Source organism: Otolemur garnettii, unplaced genomic scaffold (genome assembly GCF_000181295.1).
Source record: "Otolemur garnettii isolate 467f Iridium unplaced genomic scaffold, OtoGar3 scaffold00035, whole genome shotgun sequence".
Lineage (NCBI taxonomy): Eukaryota > Metazoa > Chordata > Mammalia > Primates > Galagidae > Otolemur > Otolemur garnettii.
The window spans coordinates 3,108,653-3,123,118 of record NW_003852430.1 but is presented as its reverse complement, the minus strand read 5'-3'; the positions used below and the strand labels follow the sequence as shown (position 1 = coordinate 3,123,118).

The following is a 14,466-nucleotide window of genomic DNA, read 5'->3' as shown; positions in this document are numbered from 1 at the left end:
TGTGGAGGTCAGAGGAGGGACACCTTGCTTATTTGGATGGTTTGAGGAAGGTGTTGAGGAAGAAGTGCAGTGTGGGATGTCTGAACATAAATACCCCAGACCAAAAAAGGAGGAAGAGAGATTTGGGGAAAGGGAAACAGTAAACGCATCAGCAGCAAACCAGGAAACAGCAGGAAGCAGTGAAATGAAACAATAACATGGTTATAATTAGATCCTAAGAAGGAAGCAGGTTGGGCGCTAGAGAGCAGCTAAGGACAATTATACTGAGAAAACAGCGAGGAAGATGAGAGGAAGTCATTGAGTGCCTTCCAGCAGGAGAGCAAGAGGGGAAAATTCACATTTTTGTTTACGTTATCCCATATGGTATGAAGGTGATGGATCTAAGAGGGTGGAGACAGGAGTGAGAGAGGCTAGCTAGTAGATGATGGGAATTGTTCAGGTGAGGCAGGGAAAATAGAGTTAAAGGATTTAAGAAATATCGAGAGAGTTAACTCAGGAGGAATTAGAATGCGTTTTCTTTTCTTTTTCTTTTTAACAGATGAGGATTGTTAGAGTATAAAGTTTGTGTGAATAAGTGCCTAGTGGAGCAAAAGCAAAAGAAGGGCTGTGTCTGACCACAACTAAACATGATAGAAAAAGCCCCATAAATCGGACACTTCACAACTGCTCCCGTTTACCTCACATTTACTCTCCATGGTCTAAGATAAGAAATTTTCTTAGGTGTTACCCACATTGATATTCTCAAAGCATACGGGGTTGCCCTGAACTTCCACTGTTTTCCACCATGTAAGATGGGGGCAGGTTCGCTCAGCATCAGAAATTATTGTGACAACACCAGCTTTAAGAAATAGGCGATAATTATGAGCACTTCTTTTTATGATTTAGTTCTTTGCCCTCCTAATCAGCCCTGACACCTTAAAGGAGCACTCTCAGTGCTGTGTGGAAAATTATGAATTCAATTTACCACTTCAAAGATGGCATGAAGTTTAAATAGGTAGAACTGAGACAGCATCAACGTGCAGCAATGAACTAAACAAAACTCCAATTTCCATGTTGTCTAGTCAGTTCCTCAATCTCAAGGTCAAATAAAATTAGTCAAGAGAAAATTGTGAGAATACTAATATATTAAATTCATGAGGGTGTGGTAGGTAACACTGTCCCTGTTCTGCTTTGGATGTCTGAAGACTGTCACTCTCCAAAGGTTCATAATTAGTTCTTTGGGAAATATGGGAAGGGTATGTAAAAGATTTTACAAAAAAAAGAAAAAAATGTGAATTTACATGCTACTGAGACTTAGATTTACAAGAAAGGCAACGTCATTATGAAGAGTGGGACTTTGTAAATTGGTGCTGAAACAACGAATCTCAGGATGGGCATTTTGTTTATTAATCTGATCCTTCCTCCTCTCCTTCCTTTCATTTCCTCACCCCTTATATTTGGTTCTTCCGAATGGCTGCATTTGTTTGTATTTAATTATAAAGCAAACGGTGGCAATATAAAGGATTCTGAAAATGGATTTCATCTTTTTTATGGGGATCTATGGTATTGTCACATGTGTAAAGTCTATTAATCTTAGGAGTATAGTTTTGTGGATTTATACATTTGTCTATGAAGTGTATATAAAATGTAAAATCTCCACTTACATAAAGATACAAACCATTTATTGCACCCAGAAGGTCCACCATGTTGCCTTCCTGTCAACATTCACCCTCCCCTCACCCATCAATTTTTTCTTGTCATTGATATTTATAATATTATAATGAAATAGCACAAAATATACTCTTTTTTTAAACTTTCAGGTGGATGTGAGGGTGCAAATGTTTAGGTTACATTGTTTTCATTTCTAAGGTAAAGTTCAAGTTGTAGTTGAGCTCTTCACCCAGGGGCTCTACTGTACCCTCCAACACGTGCACATTCGGTGGGACCCTGCCTATCGCCCACTCCTCACCGCTTCTCTCTTCCCTCCTACCTCTCCTCACTAGAATAAACTTGTTTTTGTTTTGTGTGGGAGGAAAGAATCAACATTAATAAAATGTCAATACTACAAAAAATGTACTCTTTTGCACATGGCTTCTTTAGCTCAAAATCATGTTTCCAAGATTCTGATATTGTGGTACATGTAAGTAATGAGTTTATTTTATTTCTATTTATTTTCATTGTGTGTCTCTACCACAGTGTATTTATCCATTCTCCTGTGGATAGACATGATAGATGTAAGTAGCTCTACCCTTGTTACATTCATTATTAGTACAAGAGTTCTAGTTACTCCACATCCTCACTTATGCTCGGTATTATCAATCCTCTTAATTTATACCAATCTAGTGGATGGGCAATGACATCTCATTGTGTTATTAATTTGCATTTCACTAATAACTAATAGTTATAACTAAGACCACCTTTTCACATGTCTCTGGGCTATTTAGATTTTCGATTTCCTGAAGTGCCTGTTTGAGAATTTTGTCTAATATTTTATTGAGTTAATTTTTGGTCTTCCTAAACATGTATAAGAACGTCTGTGTATTCTGTAAGTAAATCCTTGTCAGATATTTTTCCAAATAGATCAATGGTTAGGTAGACGGGTGACAGGTAAATTTGTCTGGTTTGTGGCTCACCTTTCCTATCTCATAAAGCTGTCTTTTGAATAGTTATTTAAATGTAGTTTGGTAAATTTTCCTCCTAGAGTTTATCTGTTTTGTGTCCAATTTAAGGAAGTTTTGCCTACTTGATATCATGAATGTATTTGCCTATTTTCCTTGCGAGACCTTACTATTTTGTAAACACAGGCCTATGCACCATCAAAGTTAGTTCTGTGTGTATTTTGTGAGCTAGGCTCTGACTTCTTTTTTTCAACTGCGTATAAAATTTCTGTAGCATAAGCATTAGCCAACTATGACTCATGGACCAAATATGGCTTGTGGAGCCCTTTAAAAGAGAGGCTAGAAGTCAGAAATTTTGTTTTTCCTAATAGTCTTAAAGATGTAACCTACTATGTCATGAGATCTGTGAGAATGTCTATCAGGGGTCCATGTGGAAGAAACTTCAGGCACACTTTAGGGTCTGAGAGTAGCGTAGTCAGGAAGAAAATGAAGAGTTGGCCTCAAAGCCACAAGAACTCAATTCCCCTAACAACCATCTAAGTTTAAGCAGAGGGCCTTGAGCCCTCTGAAAGGAAGACACTCCAGTCAACACCTGGACTGGATCCATAAGAGGGCCCACCTAAGTTAACTGTCATTATGATCCACAAAAACAATTGTTTTAAGTTGCCAAATTCGTAATAATTTTTTGCACAATAGTAGAACGCTATTTCAGGTGCTAAGTTTTATTAATGCATTTTCTGTCTCAATTAAGGTCATTGTGACTTTCTTTCTCCTTGACTGCAATAATATGATGAACCATAATGACTGATCTTAGTATTTCAAATCAACCTTGCAATGCTGGGATGATAAACTTCACTTGGTCATGATGAATTATTCTTTTAATGTATTTCTCAGCTGTGATATTTGGTTTAGAATTGTATGTTCATGGCAGACATTGACCTGTAATTTTCCCTTTTTTGTATTGCCCTGTCATGTTTTGGTGTTGATAATGCAGCATTATAAAATGAATTGGGAACTAATTGTTCCTTATTTTCTATTCCCTTAAATGGTTTGATGTAAAATTGGTTTTCTTTGTTCCTTTAATTTTGGGAAAAGTCACCAGTGAAGTCTTTTGAATCTGAGTTTCTTTGTGAGAGTATTTTAAAAGGAGTCAATTTTTTTTCAAATTGTTTCATTTTAGGCTTTCTATTTTTATCTTTGCATTTTAGTAAGTTTTGTTTGCCAATACATTTGTCCATTTCATCCATATTTAAAAATGTATCGCCATAACTTTCTCATAATATCCTCTTATTAACTACTTAGTGTTTATTGAGTCTACAGCAGGGTCCTCTTTTTAATATCCACGCTTATTTGTTTTTGTTTCCATTTGTTTATTTTTTCAGCTTTTTAAAAAATCCAATCTTTTCAGATTATCAGTTTTTTTGCTTTGTTGATTTTATTGATTATATGTCTTCTCATTCTTTTTTACCTCTTGGATTTGAGTTTTTAGCTTATTGATCACTTTGTTCAAGCTTTGAAAATATATCAACTTTAATCTTTCTTTTTTTCTAATACATGCATTGTCTGTCAAATTCAGTATTGCTTTAGCTAAACAAAAGTTTTAACTTGGTATTTTCTGCACAATTCCAATCCTTTGAATTCATTGAGCTTGCCCTGAACTGCCCAGGATGTGACCAAATTTGGCAAATATTTCACACGAACTTGAAGAGAATGTATGTTCATCAGTACTTACGTGTAGTATTTTATGAATTTTGATTATGTAAAGCTGATTGATAGTTGTTCTAACATCTATATCTTGACTTACATTTAGCTGCTATTTCTATGAGATACTGTGAAGTGTTAAATTATTCACCTATTTTTTTCCCTGTAACTTTTGCTTATACACTTTGAAACTGTTACTTCAGCTTTTATTTGTCTAAAATGTCTTATTTTTGCTTTTACCTTGAAGAAAATTGTCATCATGTATAAAATTCCAGTTTGATAGGTTATCTTCATCATCATCATCATTATTATTTTTAATTGATTTTATCCAACACTTTAACAATGTCATTTTTTTGGCTTCTACCTTCCTTTTTTTTTTTTTTCCTGTGTAAATGTTAGCTGTCAGTCAATGCTCAAACATTGCATTTATGAATTCAAAAACTCATTTTGCTGTTTCCTTGTAGATTGAATTTCTCCATTGCTCTATCTATATTTTCCTTAATGATTTCTTTTTTTTTGAGAGAGAGAGTCTCACTTTGTCAGACTCAGTAGAGTACTATAGCATCACAGCTCACAGCAACCTCAAACTCTTGGGCTCAAGTGATCCTCTTGCCTCAACCTCCCAAGTAGCTGGGACTACAGGTGCCCACCACAATGCCCAGCTATTTTTAGAGACGAAATCTCACTCTGGATCAGGCTAGTCCGGAACCTGTGAGCTCAGGCAATCCACCTGCCTTGGCCTCCCAAGTGCTAGGATTATAGGAGTGAGCCTCCACTCCCGGCCCTCCTTAAGGACTTTTTATTGATTATTTTAAAGGTTACATCTAAAGTATCATTTATTGCTTCTCTCGATTGTTTCTTTTCCCGTGATTATTTGTCAATTTTTTTACTTTACTTGTCTCATAATTTTTAAATGCATGCTGGATATTTGTCTCTATATAGACTGGAATTGGAATTATTTTCTACAAAAAATAAGTAGCCCTTTTTTCATCTCGGAAGGTATGGTAAGGTGAGAGGGCCAGACCAGCGCCATTTTGTTGTTTACTGCCTAAGTTCTGTTCCTCATTTTGAGCCCTCGCTGCCATCTTAAATAATAAGTTTCAGCTTCCCCCAAACCCAGGCTTTTCCCCGAAATCAAGCATCCTGATCAGCCAATCAGGAGTGTACCCCACCCTCTTGCTCCACACCACCCCAGGTCCCCAACCCTTACCCTTGTTGCTCCATACCACCCCGGACCCCTAGTTAGGAAATCCCCCACCCTTCAGCCGGTACCAATCCAGAGCCTCCCTGTACTGCTGTAATCACCAATCACCAATCAAGAATGTACCCCACCCTTCTTGCTTTCTGTACCCTATAAAACTTTCCAGACCCCTGGGTTCGAGGCTCTTCCTCGGCTTGTATGCCAGGAGAGTCCTGGCCTGGGCTAGAATAAAGCTCACCTCTTGCTTTTTACATCCGAGTGTGCCTCGGACTGTTTGCTGGGGGCTACTTGGGGGAATTTTGGGCACAACAAAGGAACTACTCACCTCACTCTAGTCACTCAGTCAGGAACTGAGTTGAGTCAGAGCTGAAGAGAAGATTTTGTTAAACTCACTCCCTACCTGGTTCCAAATATGTCAGGGGCAGTTCTTATCAAGTATTTGTTTTACGCTCTATTCTGAAGGAATTCTTTCCCCAGGTTTGCAATGCTGCAGGAGACTTCGCTCTGCCCTCCTATCTTTCCTCCTTAGCTCCTCCTTATGCTCTAGTATTCAGTAAATATTCCCTAGGAAAAAGAAAAGGTGATATTGGGTGCTTCACGTTCTTCTAAGTTCTATTCTGGCTAGATTCGCTCTTCAAGATTCTCTCTGCCTATCACAGACCCAATCCTTACCACTTGCCCAGACCTACCAAATGCTCCCAGGACCGAAAATCTTTTCCAGCTTCAGATCTCTCATTTAAAAAAAGAATAATAACAGTTTTAGAAATTCTGTCATTATTTTCTACCTATGTAGTGGAATTTACTACTATCTATTACATTTTACTCAGTAGTGGGAAGCCATCCAAATATTTTTATTATAAAAATAAACTGGTGCTGTCAGCCTATTTGTACATATTTTGTAACATCCATATTATGATCGTGAGGCCACAAAACTTCATTAAATTTCTCAATGCTCTTGAAAAAAGCCCTGGTTTTCTAAGCCACAGAAATTGTATTTAATATGAAGATAGGGAGTGCTTGCTTTCACTTCTTCCACAAATAATTTACTCTTCACATACTCTGACAATTAAATCTGTAGCCATTTGTCTGGTTAACTTCTCTTATCTCCTCAAGAGGGCCAAAGAGAGCACAAAGTCCCCAGTTAAGCCCCAAGTTGCCAGAACAACTGGAGCATTACCTCCTCTGGTAAGTACATGTCAAAGGGACGAAGTCCACCATTGGGAGACATTGTCTGGGACATCTTTGTCTATCCCTTGGAAAGGCAAGCTGATATCCTTAAAGGTTAATATGAGAAAACAGGATTCTATCCACCTCATCTTAATGGAATGAAAGTTTTTCTTTCCTTTCAGGAAAGGAAGAATCTGCTAGTTTTCGTTCCTATATATAAATGAAGAAAATCTATTGTTCTCTCTCATTTATGGGATTTTAACTGCCACCTATGGAGAGGAATCCCATTGGTTTGTATCAGATATCCTGCAAGACTAAGGTTTGATGCTAGAAGTTATTCTGGCTGTGATCCGGTTGTGAATTTTAATTTAAAACTTTTTGCTCCTGATCCATGTGTCATATGGGATAACATCTCAGACTCCTCACAAGTCTTTACAAAATAGTAAAATGTACTTACATACTTACAGATTTAATATGGTGATAAAGCCACTATAAACTTTTACACACAAAAAAATTGTAAAGATATTGCTAGCTTTTCCTGAATAAAGTTATTCGTTCCCTCATATTAATCTGAAATGAATACGTTCACTCATTTAATGACTATTTTTCATGTTCCCACTACGTATGAATCACACTGCACTTTGCCCTTGTAATATGTTACTAAATAAGCAAATGTGATTGGGGCCACAAATGAGTATACAGTTTAGTGGATAAAAAGAGCCCACAAAAGTGTACAACTTAATAAAATATAAATGTCTGTCTGGTTCTTGTATTCCAACATTTACATTCAATGATTTATCCAAAAGAATCAGAGCAGAAAAAATCCTGGCAATCCCCCCTTGAAAAGCCTATTCTTTAAAATTTTTTATGTTCAGAGTTGATAGTAAATACAACAAAAGTAGTTTAATAGTATAGTGTGCACATAATGAGTGCGTGGGCGTGTGTGTGTGTGTACGCCCCCTATTGGACTCTAGGGGAATAATCATGAAGGGGGAGGTGATCACAAGTCATTTTCTTTCTTTTCTTTTTTTTTTTACAAGTCATTTTCCTTTGCACTTTCATTCATATTCATTCAGCACATAGCTATGAAGTGCTGAGTGCTAAGAACCGTTGTGACTTCAACATGGTAATCAAAGAACTTGCTTTTATCTGTAAATATTATAAAACATTGCTGTGAGATTGAATATTCAAATTCATGTACTAAAAATTCTACACAGAAACTTAATTATAAGTACTAAAATAATATATTTTTTCACACTTTTTTTATTTAACTGGTGGGCATTAATGTTAATTGTTGGCTACTCTTTTATTTTAAGGAGGAAAATAATATTTTTCAAAAAGCTCAGTATAAATACAAAGAATTCCTCTATCTAAAAGCATAATATCTGTATAGATTAACAACACAAATTCAAAATATGACCATATACCTGAATGCCTTGTGAAGAAATGTACCAAAAATCACTCAGATGAGTATAAGTCCTAGCATTCTGTAAATGATACTATGCCTTTACTGTGTACATTCAAATTTAAATTCCATGATAAGTGTCATCACATAGATTTTATGCTATTTCTACCAAAAAATTATATATATTAGAACTGAGGATAATTGAGCAAATACATTGTAATAACCTGAATATTTGGGGTAAAATGTTCTAGTCTTCTTCAAAGTCTATTTTTTAATTTCATTTGAATTTTAATTCAGATTTGTTTTTGTAATTTTTGAGACTAGATATCGGCTCATTCTTCATAAAGACACATGGTATGTTACAACTGGAAAACAGGAAAAATCTTAAACTCTAAGAAAAAAATCTAGAACCTCTAAGAAAATAATCTATCTATCTATCTATAGATAGATAGATAGATAGATAGATTTTTATATAGATAGAATATATATGATATTTTTATATAGATAGAATATATATGATATGATTTTATATAGAGATAGAATATATATATGATACTAACGTTAACAAACATCACGTTAATTGACATAGATGCATATATGTGGGCTCTCTAAGCATTACTTCAAATTTAATATAGATGGCAATAGAACATAAAGTCATCCTGTTGATTCTTAATTTGAAAAAAAAAATACTGATTCTTCTTTTAAAGAATTTGAAATAATAGAAGCTGAAGAAAACTAATACTATAATTTAAGTAATTATAACCAGTTGTTTGCTGGTGAAAACCTAATGTTATGAGCAATATCACAGGCACGTAGGATATGGCTAAACAAAATGAAGCAGGAAGCAGAAGAATAGAAGGTTCTAAAGTGGCCACTTCACAGTAGAAATTCAAGTGGAAAGAGTTACATACCCAGAATTTTTCTTTCCGCCCTTGTGCTCCTCTCAGTGTGCCCCATCTACAATCAATGACAATGTTGTATATTAGTACAAAAAAATGTTTGATCTGCATCTTAAGAAAATGCAGATTATGGTCATTTCTGCATCTTTTGATTTTCCACTTGGCACCACTATTTTTTCACCATAACATTATTTACATGCACCAAATAGACTCATCTGTATCTAAATGGCTTGAAATCCAGCTTACTGACCAAGAGAAACACTAAGGCAACCAGGGTACAGAGGTCTTAAAGTAATTGAAAATACCTCTCCTCTTTATATCTAGCCCTATGAAACTCTCTCTTAAATGGCATAAGCTAAAACCATCCTAGACTGCTGATAAAAACCATAATGAGAATACAAATAGTTTTTAGATGACTATGTAAAAATAGTCATAAGACTATGTTAGTTTTTCAAGTGGCTTTATGCCTAACATAGAATTTCTGTATACACATGTATGTTTGGATATGACCTTATATTCCCAGGACTGGTTTATTTTTAATGTAGCATGTGACAGTTCATAAAAGACCTGAACTTAACAACATTTCCCAATTTCATTTCCTTGACTAAACCCAGTGAGGTAGTTGTTATTAACTCATTAACATCTCTATTTACCGAGATAATGGATGGATTCTTACCCAAGATCTAGCACTGGGAAATACTGAACAAAACTATGAATCGCTTGTTTTCCTCAATACATTATATTATTTTTCTCTTACAAACATGCAATCCCCAACTGCAGTGTGTTCTGAACAACATTAATTTCATGAGAAGAAAGCACACTGAGTTCCATTTTCATGTAATTTGATGGATTGTGAGAATACAATTAGTTCTGCCCACATACCACCCTATTAACCAATACCTAATATTCAAAATTCCAAAATCACAGCTCTTTTAACATAAACTGTGGTCTGCCATGACACAACAAACATTCCTAGGAAAGATATGAATTTCTTGTTAAAATATTTTCCAACACATGTGGAAACGGAATTTCTAACATGTTTGCAAACACATGAGCAGAGAATAGAATAGGATGATGACACAATAGCCTTGAAGTATTGCCTAAAGACGATAGGTTTATGGAAGGGCCTTTGGGGCACTCAAGAAAATATAGAATGTATTTGGATCCTTTGGCATGAGAGTGATTGAGAAAAATCTTAAGGAGTAATTTTCCTTCTCCCTTTCCTGATTGGCATCTCTATGTTCTTTACTGCACACCGGTGTGTGTTGTTTCAAATGTTCTGGGTGGTTTAATGTGTAAGTAATACTATTTAAGTTCCCCAAACCATCATTTCATTTTATAAGTACATTTTTATTCTCATAAATTTTCTTTAAAAAGTCATCAGTACTGAAAAATTTACAATCAAAAGTGCTCCCAAGTATTCAAAGGCTTCAACTAGTAGATCACATATGAAATCTTCAATTTGTCATTTTCCATTCATTTATAAATGACAGCCATCATAACAATCTCATAAAGAATTTACCACTCAGTCAAACTTCCTTTCAGTTGTTCTGTCTCCCAGTTATGTTAGTTATCTACATAAAATACAAAATCCAATTCTAAATCAGAAGAATCGAAAGGATCATTTAACTCCAAGATTATAAAAGTAGGAGAGAGACCCAATATCTGAGGTCCCATCAGGTATGAGGAGAAGTTAGAGGCCTGTGTAGGCCACTATGGAGACTCTAAAGACAGAACTCCCAAAAAAGAAAGAGGTATCCAGGCATGACAAGCTTGACTCAGTAATAAAGTCTTGATCGAAAGAGAAGAGTAGCTATTGAAAGTATAATTTGTTTCCTTTCACTCACATCTATTCAAGCTCAGTTCTGAAACTGGACTCAGCTGAGTTTAGAGGTGGGGAAGGAGTAAGTCACACTCTTCATTAAAATTTTAAAAATCCATTTCACTAAAAACTTTGCATATTCTGTAAAACACTTTAACAACACTAAATAGAGGGTAATAACAGTAGTGATAAAGGCTTCTTTCTCACTGTGAAAGGTCATTCAAACTTTTCAAGCTCCAGTCCTCTGAGGATTGTACATGGGAGGACAAAGTAGCATTTAATGGAAGGTACATACCACACGTATTCATGCACCATTTGAGACTCCTAGGGACTCTCAGAGATATTGAGACAGTATTCGGGGGCGGGGATCTATAATTACATAAGGGATTAAGAGTCAGCAATTTGAAAAAATTCAGCATCCTTTCTAACAAGAATACTTCAGAAAATAAGCATAGATGGCACATTCTTTAAGCTGATTGAAGCCATCTATGAGAAACCCACAGCCAATATCATAACGAATGGAGTAAAACTGAAAACTTTTCCACTTAGAACCAGAACCAGACAAGAACGTCTATCACCATACTATTCAACATAGTTCTGGAAGTTTTAGCCCATGCAATTAGGCAAGAGAAGGATGTCAAGGGCACCCAAATGGGGCTAGAGAAGGTCAAACACACCCTGTTTACCAATGATATGATCTTAACTTAGAAACCCCCAGAGACTCAACCAGAAGACTCCTGGGAGTGATCAAGAAATACAGTTAACATTTCAGGGTACAAAATAAATGTCCTCAAATCAATAGCCTTTGGATACATCAATAGCAGCCAAATCAAGAAGCTAATCAAGGGCAGAATACCCTTCACAGTAGCTTCAGAGAAAATGAAATAGCTGAAAATACATCTAACAAAAGAGATGAAGGATCTTTACTGAGGGAATTATGAAACCTTAAGAAGAGAAACAGAAAAAGACATTAACAAATGGAAGAACATACCATGCTCTTGCCTGGAAAGAATCAACAGTATTAAAATGTCTATACTTCCCAAAGCAATCCACAGATTTAATATAGTCCCATTAAAATACCAACATCATAGTTTGAAGAACTAGAAAAAATAGTCCTTCATTATGAATGAAAGCAGAAAAAAACCTGTATGGCCAAGGCAATCTTAGCAATAAAAACAAAACCAGAGGCATCACTCTACCAGACTACAGGTTATATTACAATTCCGCAGTGATCAAAACAGCATTGTACTGGCACAAATATAGAGACATAGACATATGGAACTGAATAGAAGACTCCTATCACCATCTGATATTTGATAAATTAAACAAGAGCATACACTGGGGAAAAGAATCCCTCTTCAGTAGGTGGAGTTGGGAAAACTGGATGACCTCATGTAAAAGACTGAAACTGAACCCACATCTCTCCACTTACAAAAATTGACTCAGGATGGATAAAAATATTTAAATCTAAGATATGAAATGATACAAATCCTAGAAGAAAGTATGGGAAAAACTCTTGAAGATGTCAGCCTAGGGAAAGATTTCATTGGCAATTAAAATAACAAAAATAAATAAGTGGTATCTAATTAAGCTGAAAAGCACAACTATGGACACAACAATTAAAGCAAATAGGCAGCCTTCAGAATGGGAAAAGATGTTTGTATGTTACAAATCTGACAAAGGGTTGATAACTAGAATCTACAGAGAACTCAAATTAATCTGCCAAAAAGAGCAAATAAACCCATTTGTCACTGGTCAAGCAATATAAACTGAACATTGTCTGATGAAGACAAAAGGCTAACAAACAAACAAAAAATACACACGCCCACAAATGAGAAAAATTCAATTTAATTGAAGTTGGGGAGAAGGGGACAGGGAAGGAGGGAGGGGATTGGTGTGCTCCTGTCTAACGGGCACAATGTTAGGGTATATGGCATACCTCTTGAGGGCCATACACAATTATAAGAGGGAAACTACCTAACAAATGCAAATCTTGTACCTAATTATTTGTACCCTCATATTAATCTGAAATAAAAAAAAGTTTTAAAAAATGAGTCGGCAAAATACCAGACTACACTTAATTCTATCACCACAGCTCAAAGACTAATTTTAAGGATATAGAATATTTCTTCACAAAGGGAAAAAGATACTTTAGAATATAGGTGTGTAACTTTTCTTATTCTAGAATCACTGAATACATTAAATGTGAAATAAACTGCCTTATTTTAGAAACTTTTAAGTATTATAAACTATAAATTTTACTTTGGCTCAATTGTCAGTATTTTTCTATTATATTTGTATATTATGATTATCCAAATGAAATTTTTGATGATATGAAAATAGCAATAATTCTTATCCTGCAGATCTATCAACTGTTGGCAGGTGTTGCTAATTTCCTCTCAAGAAGCATGTTTATTACAACTTTAAAGTGCTTATTTGAAACACCTGTCATTTTAAACCCAGAGACAAAACCAGCACTCTTTCTGTATAAGCTTTCTCAAAATAGGTAGGAAAGTGATTAATCAAGTCATTGACCAGAGAGAAGAGAGAAAAATAAAAGTGATGCAGCTGAGGCTAATAGTTTCAGAGAGAAAAGTTTAAATAAAATGTATTAACCTTTATGCAAAATTCAAATGGAAAGAAAATATCACACAGAAAATTACCACCACAGAAGCTATTGTACAGTTCCCCCAAGTTACAGGCTCTGTGTCAAATGACAAGCAGGCTCCATCCATCACAGGATTTAACATTCACACTGTGCCCATCAGCTATCTTTTCTCTCTTCTATCTTCTGAAGACAGTTCCTAAGATGGTAATCAAATACTCACAGGGTTGCGATAGGGTGTTGTAAAGAAGTAGACCTGTGGGTTGTTTTCTAAATCTCTCATCGTCTGAGAGACTGGGAAAAATCACTTTGCCCTGGTTGATTGCCCATTGGTATTATAGCAAACACATGAGGTTAAAACATGGATCTGAACAAAAATAAAGGTTAACTAGAGCAAAGCCGAGAGACTGTTCATTCACTCATAGGAGAAATTTCCTCTGTTCTTAATCTACAGAGGGCATTTCTTTCTGATGTACAGTCCTGAATCATGGTACTAAACTTTTGCTTGCCATTATACCAACAGGCTGAAATTCTAAAATATGTGTATATTTCTACAATGTCCTCCTATAAGTCAGTGACTGTCGCTAAAGACATGAGGATCTTCATTACATTTATATTTGTTCTAAATATAATTATGCATACTGTATTTCCTTTTCTACATGCCTCTTCCTTTTAAGGATTGTTTACAAACATTTGTGTGGACAGACCAGAACCTCGCTCTGCTGAGGGAGGTTGCTTCCACACCTTGCTACACCAGTAGGCTCACATGCTTGCGAAATCATAATGCTGGTTTTTCCTCTTACTCACGTCACATGACCATTTAAGCTCTTCCTTCATCTTAAATACTCACTTATCAGATGCTTTAGAAATGCTACTTTTTAATATAATATGAAAAGTCTTTATCAAAAGTCCATAAAGTTTCTGCCCAGTAAGATATTAAAACCCATAAAAGAATGCTATTAGATTTTGTATTTCTAAGGTTATGAATATCTTTATCCATGTTCCTTTTAAAGGAATGTTGTTTTCAAACAACTGGGCTAAATAATGCTAAATTTATTTTTCTTTCTTT

The 14,466-nt window shown here is 35.4% G+C and overlaps 1 protein-coding gene across 1 annotated transcript in view; it reads right to left on the bottom strand.

The window, feature by feature from the left end:
• Positions 1 to 14,466, bottom strand: part of TINAG (tubulointerstitial nephritis antigen) — an 80,852-nt gene that overhangs the window by 449 nt on the left and 65,937 nt on the right. The window contains exon 10 of the mRNA XM_012805047.1: positions 8,983 to 9,028. Coding sequence (XP_012660501.1) covers positions 8,983 to 9,028 — 46 coding nt within the window. The remainder of the gene's footprint in view (positions 1 to 8,982; positions 9,029 to 14,466) is intronic.